Here is a 25,822-nt window from a genome sequence, read left to right as displayed (position 1 = left end):
AAGCAGAAAAAAGAGCAGAAAGAAAAACAAAAGGAAAGAAAAGTATTTGTGCACATGGATGCTTACTAACACGACATAAACCCAAAGAACAATTATTTCTTAAATATTAAATGTGGTGATACAAACATAGACAAATTTTAAAACCATGCTAGGTTACTGTAACCTTGGTTGAATATTCTTTATAAAGCAAAATATTAATTATGTTTAATTCTTTTTAAAAGCTAAGTGAAGGCTATATTCATCTAAATTCTTTTATTGATAATAATTTCACAACTATATATTACCAAAATTTATAATGCTTTATCTGTTCATTTCTTATAACAATCATACTGCTTTTTTTATACATAATTTTTCTTAAAAAAAATTAAGGGGCCGGCCCAGTGGGGTAAGCCGTTAAGTGCACGAGCTCTGCTGCGGCAGCCCGGGGTTCGCCGGTTCGGATCCTGGGAGCGCACCAACGCACTGCTTGCCAAGCCATGTTGTGGCCATGTCCCATATAAAGTGGAGAAAGATGGGCACGGATGTTAGCCCAGGGCCAGTCTTACTCAGCAAAAAAAGAGGAGGATTGGCAGATGTTAGCACAGGGCTGATCTTCCTCACAAAAAAAAAAAAATTAAAAAGCTAGATAAAAGAGTAATTCTCTACTTGTCATGCCACCGAAGTTTCCAGTCGCTGTACAGGTGATGTATCATTGATTTGGCTCTTTAGAAAGTACTATGATTGTAATAGCCAACACGTTAAAAGCATCAAATTAGGATTTTACTTTGGATAGGTCGTCTCTTATGCCTTGCCACACTTTTTGAATAATTTAAAGGTTGCTGAAACTCCTTTGATTAAACCTGCCTTGGAAAGACAGTGATTTGATGTTCAAGGAAGCAGGCATGCAGGCCCAGCTTTGCCATTAACGACTTATATTACCTGGACAGGTCACTGAAATTCAGAGTTTCCTGTAAATGCACCAAAGACAGGTCTTCTTGAAGCCTCTAAACAGCCCCGTACCCGAGCTCCCTCGGAAGTTCTACCGGGTGGTTAGGGAAATGGAGTTAGGGATACATTCTACTGCACCCCAATCACGATTTCAGCCTCGGCCCTGTTCTATGGTTCTGTTCTGATCATGTTTGGGAGGCAGATGTACAGCTGGGGCGGAGGGGAGGGTGTTAGGGCTCTGCTGTCAGGCAGACCTATGTTTGAAGACTGGCTCAAACAGTTCCTTTAGGAAAAGTTTGTGATGACATACAAATAGGAGCCCTTAAGGTGGCATCTGGCACATAGTGAGGGTCTATAAATATAGCTAAACAGAAGAAAACTCTCCCTACTACCAAATAACCTCTTGGACTGCAGCCCTTTGTTCACCCCTCTCACTGTTCTATCACCTTCTATGTTTGTCTTCTTCACTTGCAGTGAAGTCCTTGCAACCACAGGGGGTGGAGCCCAATTCTTCCTGCTATCGTGGGATTTAAGCACACGCTCCAGCACACGGGCATGCTCAATATGGTCTTATGAGTGAGCAAATGGATGGATATTGGCCAAATACTGTATTCAGCATCCTTATCTATTACTCACCTCGCTGAGTGGAGGCTTCGCTCCCTCCTAGGCCCATTCTTCCCTACTCAGAAAACTTAATACCGCCTATGCATTTCCAGTTCCTTCCCACGCTCAGCTTTGGCAATCACACCTAGTGGGCCTCATTCAACGGCAGTCTTCAGGCCAATAAGAGCGGCTCCAATTCATTCTGATTTTCAATCAGAGTGCAAACAAGAAAGTTAAGCTAGGTGACAAAGCAAAGCAATGAAGGAGGAAATGAAATTTGGGGGTTAGGAGGAGGAAGAAATTAGATAGCCAGTTCAGGATGCCCTACTCTACTCCTCAGCTCAGGCAAGGAGGCGAGTGTGTAGGAGTGATGGAAAAAGCTCTCAAAGGCACAGTTGTCTGTAGCTTCCTGAAGATAGATATGTTAATAAAGGTTGCCCGGAGCTACTCCTGTCTGAATTATCCAAGTTGTTCCACCATCACCTTTGAGGCAATGACTACACTTAAGATGACTGAAGCACATTCTTTGTCAAATATTTCACATGAAGATGAGATTCCAATTCAGGAAACGAGGATTAGAACTATTCATCACCCACCTTAGGAGCTTTCTTTGGCAGCTCTGCTCTGCATGGCTGCAAGAATCACAGCTTTATACACTTTCCTGACTTCCCACGGCCCCTAACAGAAGCTGCTGCTTTCTGGCACCTGCCACCAGCATTTATCCTGCCCAAGTCTATTTCAATTCCATTTTTATTTTGGCAGACTGTTTTCTGCAAAGCACCCCACCGTTAGCTCTCTGCTGATTTTAGCTAACGTGGAAAACAAACCTTCTTTGGCATGTATAATTGGCAGCAGTCACATCCCCTCCCCACCTTGCTTGCAGGGAAGGCAGTTTTTGAAGCTCGAGGAAATGTGGACACAAGAAAAGACAGCACTCTGGGTTTAACACCATGGTTAAGCCTAGGAGACACACGCAGAATTGGAACAGCTCTTTAAAGAGGCAGAGGGGCCGGCCCTGTGGCTTGGTGGTTAAGTGCGCGCGCTGCGATGCTGGTGGCCCGGGTTCGGATCCCGGGTGCGCATCGAGGCACCACTTCTCCGTTCATCCTGAGGCCGAGTCCCGCATACAGCAACTAGAAGGATGTGCAGCTACGACATACAACTATATCCACTGGGGCTTTGGGGGGAAAAATAAAATAAATAAAATCTTTAAAGAGGCAGAGAATTATGGCCTCCCCGCATAGGATGGGCTGTACAAACAGGAGTGTCTTAAAAAGCAAATGAGAGGCTGCAGACCCTTCGAATTAATCACTGCCGAAATTGCTTTCCATCATCACAAGAAGTAGCAATTAGGAATGAAATACAGAGGATTAAATTGTGGGAGAAAAAAGAAGACTTTTCAGTAAAGTGGTACTGACAAACCATAGAGCTGAGAATTTCTACACAATCTCAGATCTTACGTGGGGAAGGGGGGAGATAAACCTTCTTAAAAAAAAAGGGACAGCAAAGCTTTTTAAAGAGAAAACAACTATGTTGGCCAGATTCACTCTGTATTAGAGGATTTGTAGTTTTTCACACGGACTTGGAGCTTGAAGAGACTAACAGAGTGTTTTTCTCAGTAGTAACCACAGACCACTCAAATCAAAGGAAATTGGCGTGCTTGTTTAAAAAACGTAATCATCTAAGACTTTGGAATCCAAATTTGTGGAAGTTGGGCCTAACAATCTGCCATTTTAATAAGTGCTCAGGTTTTTTTTTTTTTTTTTTTTTTTGATAATAGCCATTCTAACAGGTGTAAGATGATATCCCACGTGGTTTTTTTGATTTGCATTTCCCTGATGATTAGTGATGTTGAACATCTTTTCATGTATCTGTTGGCCATCTGTATGTCTTCTTTGGAAAAATGTCTATTCAGTTCATCTGCCCATTTTTTAATCAGGTTATTTGGAGGGGCAGTTTGCTATTGAGTTGTAGGAGTTCCTTATATATTTTGGATATTAACCCCTTATCAAATACATAGTTTGTAAATATTTTCTCCCATTCCGTAGGTTGCCTTTTCATTCTATTGTTTCCTTTGCTGTGCAGAAATTTTTGGCAAGGATGTGGAGAAATTGGAACCCTTGTACACTGTCGGTAGGAATATAAATTGGTGCAGCCACTATAGAAAACAGTATGGAAGTTCCTCAAAAAATTGAAAATAGGGGGCCTGCTCCTTGGTTGAGTGGTTCAAGTTGTGCACATTCTGCTTTGGTGGCCCGGGTTTGTGGGTTCAGATCCCAGGCACGGACCTACTCCACTTGTCAGCCATGCTGTGGAGGCAACCCCACATGCAGAATAGAGGAAGATTGGCACAGATATTAGCTCAGGGTGAATCTTCCTCACCCAAAAAAAAAAAAAAATTAAAAATATAACTACATCTGATCCACCAGTCCCATTTCTGAGTATATATTCAAAAGAACTTATATCAAGGTCTTGAAAAGATATCTGAACTTTCATGTTCATTGCAGCATTATTCACAATAGCCAAGAATGTGGAAACAACCTAGATGTCCACTGACAGACAAATGGATAAAGAAAATGTGTTATATATGTACCATGGAATATTATTCAGTGATTAAAAAGAAAGAAATCCTGCCATTTGCCACAACATGGATGAAGCTGGAGGACATTACACTAAGTGAAATAAGCCAGTCACAGAAGGACAAATACCGCTTGATCCTGTTTCTATAAAGAATCTAAAATAGTGAAAGGCGCAGGAGCAGACAGTGGAATGGTGGTTCCCAGGCTGGGGGAGGGGATAGAGGAGCTGTTCAACAGGTATAAAGTTTCAGTTAAGCAAGATGATTAAATTCTAGAGATCAGCTATATCTCATTGTACCTACAGTCAACAATACTGTACTGTGCACTTAAAAAAATTGTTAAGAGGGTAGATCTCATGTGTTCTTACCACAGCTAAAAGGGGGAGGGGCATGAGGAAATTTTTGGATTTAATAAATGTTTATTACCTTGATTGTAGTGATGTTTTCACAGGTGTGTGTATATGTCCAAGTTCATGAAATTGTATACATTAAGTATATGCAGTTTTTTTCTATATCAATTATACCTCAATAAAGCTGTTCTTAAAAAGCACTCAGGTGATTTTTAAACTTTCTTTTAAGAGGTCTCTTCTCTTAAAACCACACCATGAACATAGCAGCCGGGACCATGACACATCAGTGTGCTGGCACTCTGAGGCTGTTCATTTAATAGATGGGACAGGGCATATGACCTGCTCTTCCAAAGGAGCACACTGTGCACAACGACATACAGATACCAGAAGCCCTCGAAGTGAAGCCAAGAGAGGCCAAAGCATCACCACCTGCCTTCACATGCAGGGCTGCAGGTCTGCCTACTCATTCATCTGGTCAATTAGTCAGGCAAGAAATATGTGTTCAATGTCTACTACGTAAAGCTGCTACATTAAGTGCTAGGAACTCAGCAATAAATAAAGCATCTTCTTGGGCTTGGGCGCCACTCTTTTAGTGAGCACAGGTGTTAAGTAAGTAGAATTAACTATTTAAATGCAACCTGTCCCTGGTGCTGTGAAGGCTAAGAGGGCACCATGAGCACTTGTAAGGAGGGATCTGACCTGCTCTGGGTGGTTGGGAAAGACTTTCTTAAAAAAGGGATAATTAAACCATGCACTGAAGAAAGAATAGGGACTAGCTCAGAGAAGCAAGAAGGGGGAGAGATCACTGGGGTAGGGAGAAGGACTGTTGTGAAGGTTCTGGGGGAAAGATGGAGCTTGATCTGTTCAAGAAACTGAAAGAAACCCAGCTGGGCTGCAGCACACAGTGGTGGCAGACAGGACCAGACCATGTATCATCTCAGGGGTCCATGGGCAGAATTTGAGTCCAGAAAAATGGAAAGCCATTAAATGTTTTTAAGTGAGAGGATTGTGATCAAATACTCATTTTTTAAAAAAGACTCTTGGGGCCGGCCCGGTGGCATAGTGGTAAGTTCATGAGCTCTGCTTCTGGCAACCCAGGGTTCACAGGTTCGGATCCCAGGCGTGGACCTATGCACCACTCATCAAGCCATGCTGTGGCAGGCATCGCACACAAAGTAGAGGAAGATGGGCACGGATGTTAGCCCAGGCCCAGTCTTCTCAGGGAAAAGAGGAGGATTGGGAACAGGTGTTAGCTCAGGTCTAATCTTTCTCACAAAAAAAAAAAAAAAAAAGACTGGCTACAGTGTGGAGAATGAATTGATGGAATTTAGGGATGACTGTATATGAAGGGTGAGGGGAGAAGGTGTCACAAATAACTCTGACATTCTTACTTGCAAGCAAGGTACAGAGTGACGACCTTCTCTAAGACCAGAAACAACGAGAGAGAGAGTGTATGGGTGAAAATCATGAGCTGGACTTGAACACGTTGAAGTTAAGGTACCTGGAGGGCATTGGAATGGAACTGCTAAGTGGGCAGCTACGGCCAAGAGAAGCGAGCTGAGCTGACTGTAGATGTGTGAGCATCAGCAGCGCAGAGATGAAGCAGCTGCCGTCAGGAACAAAACAGCCTGCGGGAAGAGCACAGAGCAGGGAGAGAAGACGGTCTGGGGCTGGCTGAGCTTGGGGGAATGATACCATTTAAAGGCTAGGCTGTAGAAAGTGAAGTGGTAAGAGACTGAGGAAGAGCATGGGAAAGATCCAGGAGATGGGGAGAAACCGAAAATACAGAGAAAAGAATTCTGCTTAGAAGGTGGGCAGGGATTCATCATGGGCAGAGGAACCGGTCTCAGCTGGGAAAAGGGACCTGCTCTCACCTGTAGCAGAGAGGAAAGGGGGGTGCTGATGGGAGGGTGTGGTAGTTTTGGGGGAGGGAGGTAGATGCCAGCTTTCTCTATGATGCAGGAAGAGGGCTGCTCTGACAGAGTGAGAAGGGCAGGAGGGGCCAGAGCTGTGAGTGTGGCACATTTGAAACTGACTTCACAGTGACTAGGAGAGTGTTAGCCCAGGAGACAGGGTGAGACTTCTGGGCAGTGTTGAGAGCTTGTTACTGAGATCTGCTATACAGCCTGCGAACACTAGATGGTTAAAATGCTGAATCTACTGAAGAAAATGAAAAGCATGCAAATAAGTGACAAGAAATCAGCCTGGTCAAACCTATAAAAGAAGCAGGTATTACGTGTTGCAGGAATATAGAGGAGAGGAAGAATAACTGCTCAGGAGGGCGGAGAGGAACTTCCAGCTGTGGTCAGTCATGTTTGACCCGACGCTGGGAGAGCACTGTGCAGTGGGCCAGTGCCCATGTGGGGCCAGCACTGATGGTAGCTCAAGGAGGGTGCCATAAGTACAGAGTGCTACAGCTAAGCGGCTAGGGGCTCAGGAATCTACAGCCAAACCTCTCACGGTGTGTGTGTGAGCACAGCCAGGAAATGACTTGCTCAGTTGTATTAGTTAGTCTGCCAGGGTTGCCATTACAAAGTACCACAGACTGGGTGGATTAAACAACAGAAACTTATTTTCTCACAGGTTTGAAGGCTGGAAGTCCAATATCGAGGTGCCAGTAGATTTGGTTTCCTCTGAGGCCTCTCTCCTTGGCCTCCCTATGTCCTCACGTGGTCTTCTCTCTGGGGGCAGGCATCCCTGGTGTCTTTTTATTTCCAAATCTCCTCTTCTTATGAGGACACCAGTCAGATTGGGTTAGGGCCCACTCGAATGATCTCATTTAACCCTAATCATCTTTTTAAAGACCCTATCTCCAAATACAGTCACATGCTGAGGTACTGAGGGTTAGGACTTCAACATACAAATTTGGGGGGGACATAATTCAGTCCATAAGACTACTGCACTGCTAGAAAGAAGTAGAAAGAGAGAACAGAAACAAACTTATGATTCTAAGTAGAATTCTCCTACTATTACACCAAAGTAGCAGATTTCAAGGTGTGGTGCCTGGACCAGCAGCATCACCGGGGAGCTTGTTAGAAACACACGTCCCCGTCCTAGAACCACTGGATCAGAATATTTAGGATGGAGCTCAATAATCTGTCTTAACATATTCTCCAGGTCATTGTTCTGATGTAAAAGATCACTAAAGGAGCCGGCCCAGTGGCACAAGCGGTTAAGTGCGCGCGCTCCGCTGTGGCAGCCCGGGGTACGCTGGTTCGTGTCCTGGGCGCGCACCGACGCACTGCTTGTCGAGCCATGCTGTGGCGGTGTCCCATATAAAGTAGAGGAAGATGGGCATGGATGTTAGCCCGGGGCCAACCTTTCTCAGAAAAAAGAGGAGGATTGGCATCAGATGTTAGCTCAGGGCTGATCTTCCTCACGAAAAAAAAAAATCACTAAATTCTTCAGGAAGTCAACTAGTTAACCCAGTTATCTATGTATATTTCAAATATTATAATAAACATTAGTTTATTGGGCCTAGGAAAAGCCTTTGCAAGAAAATAAAGGATCCAAACACACTGCAACGGCAAAAGCATTGTGCCTGGATAGGAGTCTTATATTGGACCTACTGAAGGTTTGAGCAATCAGATAATTTCTCTAAACCTTACTCTCTTCATCTAAATAACAGACAGAGAAGACTATTTCCAAACTGGCTAAGAGGGTTAAGTGAGAAAATGCACAGAAAGTGCCTATCATAGTGTCTGATACACTCCAGGCTGCTAATAAACAGTTTCTCGCTCCATGAAGAAGGGACTTCCACACCTGTATCGCAGGCACAGGATGACCGTGAAGTTCCAGGTGTTAGTCTTCAGATCTCGTTTCTATGGAGCTACTAGGGTCCCCATGATTAAAAATTATATATTTTATTTTGTCTTCATCAGTCTCTCAGAGAAGCAAGAGGTGAATTATTTGAGAGCTGGCCCCTTGGAAGACCGTTTCTGAAGACACATGGCATGTGCAGAGAGGAGGGGTGCCCACAGGCACGTGCAGCCTGGGAGCAGGAATCAATAATAAAAAAGTAATTTTTGAGGGCATCAGTAGGAGAAGAAAGGTTTTTGTAAACTCTTACTCTATAAATTACATTTCCTTAGTGTGGATCACACACACACACAAAAGTAACTAAAGCACTTTACCTAGAAGACATTAATACACACTCTCCAAAGTCCTGATCCAGCATTTTGATAGAGTTGTATCTACTAAGTACTATAAATTTCACTTAACTTGAGGCCTCATGGTGAGCTTTGTGGGAGGATTTTGCAGAATATAATAAAATTGGTAAATGTAGGCAATCTCATACCAAATTTGTTTTAATGCATCCTTGACTCACTTCTTTTTTAGTAATGAAATATTTAAATAGATTTTTAAATGATGTATTTTTCCATTTCCATAATTTTTAATTTCGATGATAAATAAAACTACATTTTTATGTCATATTTTACAATGGTAATGGAAAACACTATCATTTTTCTTTCCTCGGGATTCTATCTTAAATTTAAAATACGATTCTTTTGCACATAACATTAGCTTTTTTTCATGTTTTATTTCTAATATATTTACATGGATTTTCATAAAGTTCTCCAAATTCAGACCATGAAATTATCATTTTTCCAAATAGGTGTATAACCATAATGAAGAGGATATATGTAGGCAATACATTTTCAATGTAAATTATCCTAAATTCTCAATGATGACAAAATGTTTATGAAAACATAACAATTATATTTTCTTTAAATTTGCTCATATAAGAAAGTCATTAACTAATGTATCTTTTTTTTCCCCCTCCAAAGCCCCAGTAGAGAGTTGTATGTCATAGATGCACATCCTTCTAGTTGCTGTACGTGGGACGCGGCCTCAGCATGGCCGGAGAAGCGGTACGTCGGTGCGCGTCCGGGATCCGAACCCGGGCCGCCAGCAGCGGAGCGCGCACACTTAACCGCTAAGCCATGGCGCCGGCCCTAACTAATGTATCTTAAAACGAATGATCAAAAATAAAGCTTTAGGCAAAATGCAAATAATGAAAAGAGAAAATGATGCATATGTCCAGTTAAAATAAAACTTTTATATAAATAGTAAAACAGAGATAAATTATGATATATACAGTGGAATATTAGTACACAGAAATTATATGAACAATAACATAGATGGATCTCAGAGACAAAATAGAAAAAACACAGACTCTTGTACTGCTGTTTGATTCCATTTATACAAAGTTCAGCAACAGGCAAAATTATTCTAAAGTGACAGAGTTACCTTTGGGGGAGGGTGTCTGACTTGGAGAGGACATGAGGGGGCCTGCTGAGATGCTAGCAATGTTTTATCTCTATCTGGGTGGTGGTCACACAGGTGTGTGCCATGTAAAAATTCATCTCTTTGTACAATTAAGAAATATGCCATTTGTAATAAGATGTAGGCAGTAATTTAGTAAAAATAAATTTAAAACACTGTTCTTAAAAAATGTATAATTCATAGGCAACAGTCAGCAACAACTGTGTTACAAAACAGGAAATTCAAATAAACATGAAGAGGGGCTCAAACTCATTAGTAACATGGAAATCCAATTTAGCATGTTATAATACTATTTTTTCGTAGGTAGAAGTCTAAAATGACCCCCAATGACTCACACTCTTACAATCTCCTCCCCTTGAGTATGAATGAGACCTTGAATATGACGGCTGTCACCCCTACATCATATGATAAAGGTAAAGAGATTTTATAGATCTAATTAAGGTCTAATCAGTTGCCTTTAAATTAATCAAAATAGAGATTCTCCTGCTCCTCTTGAAGAAGAAACATGCCATGTTGTGAGAGGGCCATGTGGTTGAGACTTGAGTGACTTCTAGAAACTGAGAGCAAACCCAACTGATAGCCAGCCAAAAAACATGGACCTCAGTCCTATCACCATAAGGAACTGAATTCTGCCAATAAGCTGAATGAGCTTAGAAGAGAGCCTTGATAAGGGTTCTAGATAAGAATGCAGCACAGATGGGACCATTATTTCAGCCTTGTCAGATCCTGAGCAGAGAATCCAGTGATGTTGTGCCCAGACTTCCGACCCACAGAAACTGTGAGATGATAAATGGCAATGTTTTAATCTGCTAAATTTATGGTAATCTGTTAACAGCAATGGAAAACTAATACAAATTTTGGTAACTGGAAATGGATAGCTGCCGTAACAAATACTTAAAAATGTAGGAATGGTTTGAAATCAGGGAGTGGACAAAAGACAGAAGAATGTTGAGAAGCATAGTAGACAAAGCCTAAATTTCCTTGGACAGACTGTTAGTAGAAATCTGAGATTTAAAGATGCTACCCATGAGGGCTCAGCAGGGAGTGAGGAACATGTTAGTGGAAACTGGAGGAAGGATATCCTTGCTATGTAGTGGTAGAAAATTTAGCAAAATTATCTCTTCCAGTTATATGGAAAGAAGAATTTGTAAGTAATAAAGTTGGATATTGAGCTAACAAGATTTCCAAACAAAGAATTAACAGTGCTGCCTTGTTTCTTCATGATGCTTATAGTAAAATGAGAAAGGAGAAAGATAATTTGAGGGAAGAAATATTAAGCAAACAATGGGAATTGGTGATTTTGAAAATTCTCAGTGTTTCCAGATTTTTTAAAAAGGTGCTAAAAGTCAGAAAAAGCTATTGATAATAGGGCAGAGAGAAAAAGCTGAGTGTCACTGTACAACCTTTATCCAAAACCTCAAAAGATGTAAAGGTCAGAGTATTCATTCACAAAAATAGCCCTTTAAAGAGGTTAAGGTGATAGGATGACATAGGCAATGGCAGATTAGGAAGCTCCAGGCCCTTGTTCCCCTACAGAAACAGCAAATAAACAACTACAGACTGACTAAAACAACTTTACAGGAGCCCAGGAAGCCAAAGATCTACAGCCACCAAGCAAACTCCTAGTTTAAAAAAAAATCCACTTTCAAGATGGTAGGAAATTTCCTGCTATTTTTTATCAGCTTGCTCCACCCCTTCCCCAGAGCAGTACAGTCACAAGGAAATGGCCCAATTCCTAGATCTCTTTGTTGGAGAGGAAAGAGCGGAGCGGAAACATTTTTGCAAAATTCTGGCTTGGCTGTGGGTTGCCTGAGGGACTCGTGTCTGTTTCACCTGACTCAGATGGGAACAGCGGCATAGTCTGGATCTCAGGCTGGAAGCCACAGAAGGCAGTGGTAGATGCCACAGAACACTGCAGGGGGACTGTAAGACACCTGGTTAAGAGATTATGGGTAGGGGACTACAATACAACAGCTAAGACCCCAAGAAGAAGCTGGGGTGAGACTCTTTGGGAAATTAAGGCATTTAAAAGAAGCTAGGAGAACTAAAAAAAAAGAACACACACTGGCCCAGACAGGAAATATTCCCAGATTTGAGAAGGCCTTAAGCCTTTACCCTAGGCTGATCTCAAGGCTCAGGGGATCAATAGTTAGTAAAGGTCTTCCACACATTACTCTGCAAAGATGGGGAGAAGTGGCTGTTTTTCAAAAGCCCAAATTTCAACCAATAGTCACAACAGAAAAACAGGGAAAACATGGCCCATTCAAAGGATCAAAATAATGTCTAGAAACAGTCTTTGAAGTAACATACATTGGATTTACTAAATAAAAATTTTAAAACAAGTATTTTAAATATGCTCAAGAGCTAAAGGAAAACACAAAGAATTAACGTAAATCAGAAAACAATATACGAACCAAGTGAGAATATCAACAAAGAGATAGAAATTATATTTTTAAAAAAGAACCAAACAGAAATTCTGGAGCTAAAAAATACAATAATTGAATTGAAAAATCAGTAGAGAGGTTCATTAGCATACTTGAACAGGCAGAAGAAAGAATCAATGATCTTAAAGACAGTCACTTGAAATTTTGGGGTCAGAGGAGCAAAATGAAACAAGAATAAAGAGAAAAGTGAACAGAGCCTAAAGGGCTTATGGGACACCATCAAGTGAATGAATATCCGCATTATAAGAGTCTCAGAAGAAGAGACAGAGAAAAGGTGAGACAGCGATTATTTGAAGAAATATGACAGAAAACACCAAATTTGAGGAAAGAAATGGATATATAATTACAAGAAGCTCAATGAACTCCATTTCTTGAATATGACACCAAAATCACAGCAAAAATATGTAAATTGGAGCCAGCCCTGATGGCCTAGTGGTTCAAGTTCTGCACACTCCGCTTCGGCGGACGGGTTCGGTTCCTGGGCGCAGAACCACACCACTCGTCTGTCAATGGCCATGCTGTGGCAGCGGCTCACATAGAAGGACTAGAAGGACTTACAACTAGAATATACAACTATGTACTGGGGCTTTGGGAAGGAAAAAAAAATTCTACATCCTCATTTAATGAAAAAAAAAAATAGGTAAGTTGAACATCATCAAAATAAAAAATTCTGTGCATCTAAATACACAACTGACAGAAAATAAAAGACAACCCAAGGAATGGGGGAAAATATTTCTGCATCATATATCTGATAAGAGATTGATATCCAGAAAATATAAAGAACTCCTACAACTCAACAACTAAAAAACAAATGGGCAAAGATTGTTGGTAGGGGTTGGGGGAAGGAAGGGATGAATAGGCAGAGCACAGAGGCTTTTTAGAGCAATGAAATTACTCTGTATGATACTATAATGGTGGATACATGTCATTATACATTTATCAAAACCCATAGAATATACAACACTAAGCGTGAACACTAATGTAAATTATGGACTCTGGGTGATAATGATGTGTCAATGTAGGTTCATCAGTTGTAACAAATGTACCCCTCTGGTTCTGGATGTTGATAGTGGGAGAGGCTGTGTATGTGGGGAGGCAGTGAGTATATGGGAAATGTGTACTTTCTATTCAATTTTGCTGCGAACCTAAAAGTGCTCTAAAAAATAAAGTCTGCTTTAAAACTGAGCAAAAGACTTGAAGAGAAATTTCTCAAAAGAAGATATATGAAATGTACAAATGAACATTAAACCCACGAAAAGATGCTCAACATCACTAGTTATTAGGGAAATGCAAATCAAAACCACAATGAGATACCGCTTAACACACATTAAAATGGCTATTATCACAGAAACAGAAAAACAGTAAGTGTTGGCAAGGATATGGAGAAATCCTTGAAGAAATGAAAGCAGGGACTCAGAGAGATATTTGTATACCAATGTTCATAGCAGCATTATTTACAATAATCAAATGGTGGAAGAAACCCAAGTGTCCATTGACAACTGAATGGATAAAAAAAATGTAGCATATACATATACTAGAATATTATTCAGTCCTAAAAAAGAATGGAATTCTGACACTCGTTACAACATGGATGAACCTTGAAGCCATTATGCTAATTGAAATAAGCCAGTCACAAAAGACAACTATTGTATGATTTCTCTTATGAGCATTAAAGATGCTCAACATCATCAGCTATCAGGGAAATACAAATCAAAAACCACAATGAGATACCACTCCACACCCACTAAGTTGTTTATAATCAAACACAGATAATAACAAGCATTGGTGAGCACGTGGGAAATGTGGAAGCTCCATGTACTGCTGACGGGGATATAAAATGATATAGGTACTGTAGACAACAGTCTCACAGTTCCTCAAATGGTTAAACATGATCCAGCAATTCCACTCCTATCTATATACCCAAGAGAAAATATATGCCCACAAAAAACCTTATGCACAAATGTTCATAGCAGTATATTCATAATAGTTCAAAATTAGAAACAACCCAAATGACCAACAACTGAAAAGTGGACAAACAAAATGTGGCCTATCCACACAGTAGAACATTATTCAGCAACCAAAAGAAATGAAGCACTGACACACGTTAGAACACGAATGACCCTGGAAAACATTATGCTGAGTGAAAGAAGTCAGTCACAAAGGACCACATATTGTATGATTCCATTTACATGAAATGTCCAGAATAGGCAAATTTATAGAGACAGACAGGAGATTATAGGTTACCTAGGGCTGCAAGAGATAGGGGTAATGGGAGGTGACAGCTAAGTTGATGCAGAGTTTATTTGGGGGGTAATGAAAATTGCTCTAAAATTGATAGTGTGATGGATGCACAACTCTGAGAATATACTAAAAGCCATTGAATTGTACTCTTTAAACGGTCACGTTGTATGGCATGCAAAATATATCTCAATAAAGTTGTTAAAATAAGATATGCCCAACACAATTAATCATTAGGGAAAAGCAAATTTAAACCAGAATGAGAAACCACTACACACCCATTACAACGCCTAAAATTAGTATTTTTTAAACCTGACAATGACAACAGCTGGAGAGGAAGTGGAGCGACTGGAACATTCATGTGTAGCTGGTGAGAATGCAGTTTGGCAAACTCCTGTTGTAAACATTATAGCATATTTACTTTTAGTTATTTATACATGGGCCTAACGGACTGAGGTCTCTGAAGGCAGGCTCTGGGATCTGTGACCCTCCACACCTCTAGAGCCCAGCTCAGAGCTCCAAGGTGAGTTGTTACTAACAAATATGGTAGAAATTGGACTGACAGAAGCTGCAGTCACACATCTAAAAACCAAGTCTGGATTCTGTCTGACCGTTGAGGCCTATGTGTGGTGGTATGAACATGAAACCTATGACCAGTTTTTGGTCCCAACTGGACAGAAGCTCTGAGAACGCAAGGCTCACATCTGGATTTTTCTTCACATAAACCTATTCCCAGCAAAATGCCTGCATGCCATAGGTACACCGTGAATGTAGGCTGGATTGGTTTGTTTGTGATGCAGGTAAAACAAGACGAATTGTTTTCATTATTCTAATTTTACACACTAAGAAATTGCTTGTTTAATAAAGTTCTAAAGAAAAGATAAAGCTGTCCATAAACACACAGTTTTACTCAAAGCAGGATAAAACTCTAAGCCTTTTGCCTCTGACCTGTATCCTTTCTATCCAGTTACACCCCCTCACTGTCTTCAGTCTCTTCATGCAGCTTTTAAAACTATGGTTTTGAATGCGGATAGTGACATTATCCATCCAGGAGAAATACAAAGAGATACTGTGTACTCACAGGACCCAGGAGCATGCTGTGGAGGCCTGCAGAACTGTGGCTCTGACTCGGTCCCTGGGGCAGTGTCAGGATGCTTTTTGGAATCTTGCAAAAGCATCAGAAACACCTTTTTAAAAAACAAAAAGAGCTTTATATTATTTTATGTTCCTTTCCACATTGCACTTTTCTCTTGTCTCAATCACCCAACTAAGTCATTATGACAATATTCACTGAACACAGTATCTTTCATTCAGTCACTCATTTAATTGCCATAACTCCAAGGCCACCTAGTTCTCAACAAGCTGGGTGTCAGACTGCGCATAGGATACAAAATAGTACAACCTGCCTGTGAACCTCAGGGCACTCACCTGCTGGCAGAGACTGGCCAAATCCACAGGTAGGAGAAGGCAGAGCAAAGGCGATACGATAATACAGTGTAGCCAATCCAACTTGAGTCTGTGACTCGCTGAACCAGCAACTCTGACACTCAGAGATGATAAATAAACTCATGACACTCACAGCTTATACAGTGTGGGCGGGTATCATATGTTAAAATCCCCACGGAACATGTCTTCTCCATAGACTATGGTGCACCATGTTACCTAAAACATTGCATTTAAGAAACTGGCTTGAAGTCACTATTTAGTTAGTGCTGGCAGCAGAAGTCAACCTCAATTTGTTCAAATTCAAGGACTAGGTCTCAAATCAGTGAGAGGGAGGTGAAGAAGCCGTGTGAGCAGAGACAGAGGGAGATGTGGTGGGCTGGGGATATTGAGGCCTCTGAGCCACACCTGGAGGTTTGGCAGGGACTTCCGGAGAGGTGGAGAGGGTATCCCCAACATGAACATTGGGCCGAGCGCGAGAGGAGAGGTGATTTGGCTCTTGCGTAAAACCCTCCCTGCAGCAGCCATCACCCCAGGAAAGGCTGGGGCGCTGGGCTCTGAGGGCGGAGGCTTCATTCTTGGCAACAGTCTGGGCCAGCTCTGTGCCCGCTAGCACAGGACTCACCGCCCAGAGTGCTGGCTCCCTCTTCTGTAGAGCAGGGGTGATAAGAACAGCAGCTAGTGATGGCTGCGACATGCTTAGCACAGACTCAGGAAGCATGCAGGAACTTTGATTATTCAGCCGGTTATCCAAGATCGACTGAATGTTCTCTGTGGGCCAGGCGCCAAGCTAGGCACTGCGTGTTGCCACTTTCTCTTTTGGCAGCGTCATCGTGCGCTCTTCTGTCACTCCCTCCTCTGCCCACTGCCACAAAGATCCCATGCCTGGCCCCGGTCCCACTCCAGCCTTCCCTTGCTGGGTACTGCCCATCCCACTGGTACCTCACGCTTAACATATCCAAACTGAGTACCCCAAGTCAGCAACCTCCCTGGATTTTGATTTCTGTAAGACGCAACATCACTCTGCCTCTGACTGTTTATGTAAGGAAATAAGCAATAAGGTATTAACTGCCTCTAGGTGTTCCTGAGGAGCCCCAGCCTACAGGGGAAGATAGGGAGAGGGCACCAGAGAGGAGAAACAGCAGGCAAGCCTGTGGGAGGGGAGAGGTACACAATCTCTCTGTGTGTGGTTAATTAGTTTGGGACAGAATCCTGCTGAGAGAAATCTGAGTCCTCTGCACTGGTGAAGGGCCATGATGCTTCATTAGATCTGGTGTGGTTACTTTCATTGGTAAGATAACTCCTTGCTGATTTGCAGTAAGACCCCAAGGAAAAGCTGCAAACCTCATGACTACTACAAGTAGAAACAACAACAACATCAATAATAATAAAATAATTAATAACATTGTGCTAGTGTGTCACCTTGGGAAAACTATTTTACCACTCGTAGTTTCCTCATATGATAAATGGTAATAATAAGACACGTATAACAGAATTCCTCCAGAGTGAATGCATTCATATATGAAGTTGCAAGACCAGTGCCTGCCACGTAGGAAGCTCGCAATATCTGGTCCTGAGAGTCCCCAGAGGAGAGGGAGTAAGTGCAGTGAATGCTGAGGATGTGTTACATCTTTTAGTTCTAAAATCCACCCAGTGAGGTCAGTACTGTTATTCCCACCTAGGAGGAGGGCACGGAGGCCTAGGCCGATATCGTTCACCCAGTGCACTTATAAAGAACGAAATCAGAAACAATAGAGAGAGTGTGAGCTAAGAATCATTCACTGAGCAGACTTTCCTCTGTACCTTATTCTAAATGGAATTTTGTTTAATGTTCAAATGTAATTGTGAATTATATAAAGCATATCTTGATACCAAAAGAGACATTCTTGGTAATAATCTTTATCTATTCTTTTCAAATTTCCCTTTTCTTCCTCCTTTTGTAACAAGACAGTGTGTGTGTGGGGGGGGGTGTATGTGCATGTGTGTGTGTGCACAGGTTTGTGTGTGTGCACATTTGTGCACATGTGTATGTGTGTGCATGTTGGAGGAGAAAACAAGGAATAAGGGCAGAGGTTTTGCTCCACACAATCTCCCAGATCACCATGGGGGGATACCATCAATTACAACGCAACACTAAGTATCAGGGTTCCCTGCCAGAATTCTCCAACCTCACAGGTGAAAGGTGAAAGGCAAGGCTAAGACAATCAGAATGTTGCGAGTGCCATCTAGTGTCGATTCCCCTTAACTGCAGGCATACCATCCCCAGGGGCTCTGAGAATATGAGAAAACTTCAATGCAGCCCAGTGAACAGCAAGGGCCAACTAAGGTCGCATTTTTCAAAAGCAATATGACAATGATTGCTGTATTCAAAGGTTTTGGTTCTTCATGGTGGGTATCACCCTTGTAATTCCCATGCTAAATGGAAACAGACAGCACTCCTAAAGTTCCCCTTGTAAAGTGTCTCACAAAACCATGACATCCAGAATAGAGTATTACCCATTCTGGGTAATACTTTAATGAAAAGGAACCTATGGGAAGTCTCATCACATTCCATGGAGTTTGGGAGATGGAAGTTCCACGTTATAGTTTTAATATATTCTTTATTATCTGATACATATTCTCTAGCACAACTTTAAATCAGTATTTGTATGTGAAGGCCAAATCTTCACAAATTCTTTTAGATAATCAAACTAGGAAAGCATATGCATCATTCATTTGGACAATGATGAGGAAATACAAAGCACTAAAAAAATTCTCATTATAGATAAGATTAAGAAAGCTCTGCTCAACACACAGAAACACCCCATCAAAACAGAGAGAAAGAAAACGTCAGCAGCTGCGTGAGAAGTTATTTTAGTGCAGGCGAAGTGTCTCAACCCCAGCTGCACTTCCCACTGTTTAAGCAGAATGTTGCCTTGGTGCATTTTTTAAATGCAGATATGGAATGACATTGTATACTTGTCTTCCTCCTCTTTGGTGTTTTTTCTGTACTTCTAACTGAATAGAGGCCACAGGCCCATTCATATGGACCAAATAGGACCCACACCTGGCCTCTTTTATATAAAAGTACTAGAAAGTCATTTTCAATCTTATCTAATGTTTTGAATTTCACTGGAATTAGCTGAGGCTTCCCAAGTTAAAGGACAACCAAACAAGGATAGGTCAAACAACTCATTAACTTTTAACTAAATTCATCACATGAAATGAATAAAAATGAAATAAGAAGTGGTGAAATTAAACCCAATAGCAAGAAAACAAACAATCCAATTAAAAAATGGGCAGAGGAACTGAATAGACATTATTCCAAAGAAGATATACAAATGGCCAACAAATATATAAAAAGGTGTTCTGCATGACTAATCATCAGGGAAATGCAAATAAAAACCACAATGAGATATCACCTCAGGCCTGTTAGAATGACCATTATCGAAAAGACAAATGACAGCAAGTGTTGGTGAGGATGTGGAGAAAAGGGATCCCTTGTGCACTGTGGGTGGGAATGTAAAATGGTACAACCACTATGGAGGTTCCTACCAAAAAGTTAAAAATAGAAATACCATATGATTCAGCTATTCCACTTCTGGATATTTATCCGAAGAAAATGAAATCACTATCTCAAAGAGATGTCTGCACTCCTGTGTTCACCGCAGCATTATTCACAATACCCAAGACATAGAAACAACCTAAGTGTCCATCCGTGGATGAATGGATAAAGAAAATGTGGTGTATATATATATACACCATGGAATATTATTCAGCCATAAAAAGAAGGAAATCCTGTCATTTGTAACAACATGGATGAATTTGAGGGCATTATACTAACTGAAACAAGTTCAGACAGAGAAAAGACAAATACCGTATGATCTCACTTATATGTGGAATCTAAAAAAACTGCACTCATAGAAACAGATAACAGATTGGTGGTTGCCAGAGGTAGGGGGTGAGGGTGGGGGAAACGGGTAAAGGTAGTCAAAAGGTACAAGCTTCCAGTTATAAGATGAATAAGTTCTGCACAGCATGGCGACTATAGTTAATAATACTGTGTTATATACTTGAAAGTTGCTAAGAGAGTAGATCTTGAAAGTTCTCATCACAAGAAAAAAATCATAACTTTGTGAGGTGAAGGATGTTAACCAAATTTATTGTGGTAATCATTTTGCAATATATACATATATCAAATCATTATTTTGCACCCCTTAAACTAATACAATATTATATGTCAATAAAACTGGGAAAAAAAGAAATGAAATTTAATCTCTCTGACACTAACCAGTGTGGAAATAATTTATAATTTAACAACGTGGATTGAAGTGCAAAGCCTATAGCACTTCTGCGCTTTGTTTCCAAGGCACAGCAAGTTTAATAGTTTGGGGATTCTTCATCTGGGGACTTACGTTTTTTTAATTTAGAAGAGCTGCAGGGTCTAAGCATTTATGACAGCCCTGTGTCACCTCAATACTGATTGTGCCATCAATCCCTCAGCCTGCAGGGCTGCGCCCACCCCATCATCAAACGGTGTTGGATGCCAAGCTCGACCTGCACTTAAAGTGCCAGGTTGATGGACTACATCCTGGAGACGGTCGGAGCAAGGTGCCTTTTGCTTTGGGGCTAGAGAAATTCATTTAGCCGACCAAAATCCGTAAGACAATGACGATATCATCCCACCAAGGGGTGACATGAGAAAAGGAAGAATTTCCAAACTTTGGTGAAAATATAACATTTGCTGTATTTTTTCAGTTTTCCCAAACTGACTTTTTTTCAAGAAGCAGAAGATAAAACCACGTGGAGAGCTTAGAGGATACAGAACGTGAGAGTGACTGGCCAGTCCTCTCCAGACACAGAACTCTGGGCAGAGCTGTCCCCTGACATGCTACAGCGCACACAGCAAAATTTCATTGTTTTACAGGGACTTGTATGCGTTCCTGATTGCTGCATAACAAATCACCACAAACATGGGGGCTTACGACAACACAAATTTATCACCTTATAATTGTAGAAGTCAGAAGTCTAAAACGGGCCTCCTGGATGAAAGTCAAGGTCCTGGCGGGTCGTGTTCCTTCTGGAGGATCTAAGGGAGAATACGCTCCCTTCCTTTTCCGGCTTCTAGAGACCACCTGTATTCTTTGGATCATTGTCCCATCCTCCATCCTCAGAGCTCATCACTCCAATCTCTGCTTCCATCAAGACATCCCCTTCTCCCCTGTCTGTCCCTCTTACTAATAAGATTTGATTACACCAGGCCCACCCAGACAAGGCAGGATAATCCTGCCATCACAAGATCCATACAGGTAACATTTGCTGGTGCTAGGGATGAGGACCTGGACAGCTTTGGGGGCCCATTATTCAGCCACCACAGAACTATTACACCATCAGTACCTCTTTGAAACAAAGGCTGTGGATTTGATGTGTCCCTAGACACTGCAAAGACAGCAAAAGTCAGAATGCAAAATGGAAAATTTAGGAGTCTACCACAATTAGATTCTAATTCCTGACTTTGGGCAACTCATTATCTTTTCCAGATTGAGTTTCTTGAGTCTCTTTATCTGCACAAGGGAATAATTATACCAACTTCACAGAGTTTCTATGAAAATTAAATTAAATAAGATATAAAAAGCTTAAGTCTAGGCCAAGCTTTGGGTCCACACTACCAGACAACACCATTTTATAAACAGAGAACACAAAAGGGTGGGCCCGGCCCTGCAGTCTGAGCAATTGATAGCACCACAGTACTGAGATGACACCAGGCTGTCCGAGGCTGTTTTAAATTAAAAAGACATAATTCCTCAAATGAAGAATCCTCAAACTATTGAATTTATTGTTCTTTGAGGAGAAAAAGTAGGGTGTCACATGGCTGAGAGAGAACAGGTTCTCAGAAAAGTTAGGACCAGCTTCCTCCCTCCGTCCCCCCCTTCCTTCTTTCCACTTAGGCAGACCCAAGTGGGGCAGGAAGGCAGCTCATTAGCTCCCAGCCCCCGCATAAGAGACGCACCAGATGAGGGCTTGGGCCAGCACAAAGTGGAGCCTGGAGTGGGCCCGGTTCTGACAAGGGGGCTCAGATACAGAATGGTGTGGTGCTCGAGAGGCCTCAGCAGACTAACCGCACAAAGGGAGACTGAGCAAACCTACACTGAAGATATGGAAGTTGGGTCTCTCACTGTCAGAGAAGGGAGAGACAAATAAGGAAAGAGGGGAAGCCAGAGGAACCTGGTGTGACTGGATTGGCTTTGGAGGTTCCATGTCGAGGTGAACTCCTGGTTTTCAATAGAAAGAGAGAAAGAGCATCAAAAATAGACTCTCTAGCTCTACCCACAAAAGAATAGAGAACAGCAGTGCCCCCATGGCCACAAGTGCATCTAGCAGCCAGGACTCCTTGGAGAAAAGGCTAATGCTAGGTCCAGGCTGGGAATGCACAAGATGAGCCTGGAGCACCTTGTTATATCAGAAAGCAAGAAAATACTCAAAGATAGTGAGGACATATTAGAAGACACAGCAGCCAGCTTGAAGGGGCGCCACTGGCTAAATCCAGTACAATTAGAGCATCAAAGTAAATAATGATTACAGTGAACTTTAGTGCTTCCTTTCCATTTAATGCTAATTAAAAAACTTAGAATGAATGATACACAGAAAAATCACCACTTGGCAAACATCATAGTCATAATTAAATGAGGCAAAGAATATGGGAGGGTGCTGAAACGAGAGGGGGAAAGTGGGATGAGAAATGGGAATTTAAAGAGTCTCAAACTGTGTCCTCAAAAAATAATTAATGATGAAGGAAAAAGGAAAATTAACTTTAGAGTGGAAATGCCTGGCAGACATCGCTTGACCTGGATGATCAAAGTTCTGGCCACCAGCAATGGGGCAGATTGGCCTCATGCAGCAGGCAGTGGGAAGCAACGAGACAGCACCAGTCCTGTAATATTCCAGGCAGAAATGCAGAACCCAGTCTATCATGAGAAAACAGGACAAACCCATATTGGGGCTCACTGTGCAAGATGACCACTCAGTAGTCTTCAAGAACACTGAGGTGACCAAAGTCAAGGAAAGGAATTCATGCAGATTGCCGGTGACTAAGGAGACTTGCAAAGAGCACAACCGTGATCCTGGATTGGATCACTTTGCTCTTCAGGACATGATTGGGACAACTGAAACTTGATGGGCGAAGACCGTACAGGAGTTCTTTGTTCTTAGAAATCGTTCTACCAAGTAAAAAAAAAAAAAAAAACTTAAATAAATGTCAGGCCCTATTCCCTCTCTGAACTTGATTTTTTTCCATCCAAGGCCCATGCTTTACCTCTTAATGTTGTGTTGGATGGGGGCGTCTGAGCTCATGCACCCGAGGAACTGACACGGAGAACCCTCCTGACAGAGGTACAAAGGACATCCCCTAAACAGAGCTTAGCAGGCTGGGTGGGAAAAAAACGGCCACCTCACACAGGCAGGCTGACCTTTCTAGGATATTACTAAAAACTTCAAAATTATTAAAAACACACTACGATGTTAATAATCAGGGAGGCTATGCATGTGTGGAGGCAGGGGACACAGGGGGAATCTCTGTACCTTCTGCTCAATATTGTGATGAACTTAAAACCACTTTAAAACATAGTCTATTAAAAATGTACTACTAAAATTCACTACATTTGCCTTACTTCGAGAAGATTTTTGTCTTGGCTTCAGAGACGGCTGCAAATGCACTTCATGTGCACAGCCAAGCTCTCCAACTCTCCCTAGTCCTCAGTCCTACAAAAAGGAAACACTGTTCCTTGCACTGGAGGAGAAAGGGTGAATGCCCTAATGCAATTGGTGCCTACTGTGATCAAATTTTCTATCTCAACCTCTCTGGCTTGGGGGTCTATTTGGGGACCACGATTTACAAGAAGTTTATTGCAGTTCAAAATGAAACCTGCTTTCTAGCTACAGAGTCAGGAGTGATAATAGGCAGGCCCTCCACACCCACTGTAAAGTCGTGGAGCAAACGCAACGAACAAAGGGAGAAGCACGCATGGTGAGATCACAGCCGTGCTTACCGCGGACCGATAACAGATAGAAGATGGGAGAGTCAATACCTGCCAAGGTAAAGAGACAAATTGGTTGAGATAGATGTTTTACAGACTATACCAAACAAAAGAAAGTTTTTTAAAGCGCTTAATCTTTTTCCAATTTAAGATACCTTTCTTGAACAGATCCAAATATACTATATTATATTTTGTTAAATCTGTAAATGCTAAATATATTTTAGTTATTTCAAACCCTTTTCTTATGGTTGTCCTTAACACAGATAACTTTTTTTTTTAGCAACTGTGTGTATGAGAGAACAGAGAGATACGTGAGATCCAACCAATCAACATTCATTTGGCACTTATGGTGTGCGAAGCGTGTACTAAATGCAGCAGGTGGAATCACTGCAAGAAATTGGAGAAGCATGGATAAAATCGCCACAGGAATCGAGCAGCTGGTTTTGTTGCTTCTTGTTGGGCTTGTTTTGGGGTAATTAATAGCAAGGACGTGAGATAGGGAAATCTTGGGAAAAAAAGAAAAAGCAATTTGCAGAGAGTCAAGTTGCACGGAAGAATTATTCTTTTAAGAAGGCAGTGAGGATGGAACCCCTCTGTATCCTGATAGTGGTGGTGGTTCCATGACTTTATGCATTTGTCGTAATTTAGAAGAGTGGATTTTACTGTATGCAATTTAATTTTTTTAAAAAAGGGCAAAGAGGAGGAAGATTAAGAAATTTCCAAAAGAAACACAGATGAGTAAAGTATAAAAATAATATTTTGGAGAAGAAAGGTGAATACTAAACAGAAATAGGAATATTGAAGGAATATAGCATGAAAAGAATTTTTAGAAGTTCTATGATGTAACATCTACCATAATATTAAAAACATAGAGGGACTGGGGCTGGCCTGGCGGCACAGTGGTTAAATTCACACACTCCCCTTGGCTGCCTGGGGTTTGCAAGTTTGGATCCTGGCTGCTCACCTACACACAGCTCATCAAGCAATGCTGTGGCGGCGACCCACATCCAAAATAGAGGAAGACCGGCACAGATATTAGCTGAGGGACAATCTTACTCAAGCAAAAAGAAGATTGACAACAGATGTTAGCTCAGGGCCAGTCTTCCTCACCAAAAAAATATATATAGATATATAGAGAGAGGAACTAAAATACAGAAATGCTTAATTACAGTATATACCACTGCACACATATTTTGGATGTGAACAGCTATAAAAGTAACATTGATAAATCCTCACCTTTGTGTGATTTCTGGCTATTTGTAATCTGTTCTCAGTGTTATTATATTATCTGATCCAAACAAAGACTGTGTGTGAAAGTTAGGGAAGTTTTTTCTATTTTAGTGATGAGAAAAATGAAGTTCCAGCCCAAGTGATTTGTCCAGCTCCCCCTGACACTAAGACCCAAACATCAATTTTCTCACCCTGATTTCCATGCTCCCTCCCACGGCAGTTAGAGACTGATGAAGAGATCAGGTAGCGAATCAGTCAAAAAATTTTAAATGTGAGTGGAAGACATTGGGTTCTTTTGGAATGATGAGGAGATTATGAGGACTATGTAAAAAGAGTATAGGGTCACAAATATGCACAATCATTTTAGGAAGAAGTTACTTCACAATATCATAGGTCTTAAGGTTCAGATCTTGGACCCAGTAATTGCACTTCTCAGTCTAAGGAGATGATGGCGGGACCCCATGTTCACAGGTGTGTGTATCATCTCATTGATAAATGTTGAAACACTGGAAACAGCTTAAGTGCCCTACAATGGGGAAGTGAGGAATGTATGGTAGAACTTGCATGTGGAACCTTTTTATAACAGAAATTATGTAGCCATAAAAATAATGGTTTTAAGAAAAATGGATACTGTGTAAGATAAATATTGTTAAGTGGGTGACTCTCGTTAAAAAATGGTATATGCAATGAGATTTCCAATCTGACTAAAAA

The 25,822-nt window shown here is 41.4% G+C and overlaps 1 protein-coding gene across 1 annotated transcript in view; it reads right to left on the bottom strand.

The window, feature by feature from the left end:
• The window catches only part of ABCA13 (ATP binding cassette subfamily A member 13), a 420,155-nt gene that overhangs the window by 166,424 nt on the left and 227,909 nt on the right, over positions 1 to 25,822 (bottom strand). Inside the window, 1 exon segment of the mRNA XM_004438384.2 lies at positions 15,508 to 15,613. Coding sequence (XP_004438441.2) covers positions 15,508 to 15,613 — 106 coding nt within the window.

Source organism: Ceratotherium simum, chromosome 1 (assembly GCF_057802395.1).
Source record: "Ceratotherium simum simum isolate JZ-2026a chromosome 1, ASM5780239v1, whole genome shotgun sequence".
NCBI classification, from domain to species: Eukaryota; Metazoa; Chordata; class Mammalia; order Perissodactyla; family Rhinocerotidae; genus Ceratotherium; species Ceratotherium simum.
Note: the sequence above shows the minus strand (reverse complement) of the source record. Positions and strands in the feature narration are given on the sequence as shown.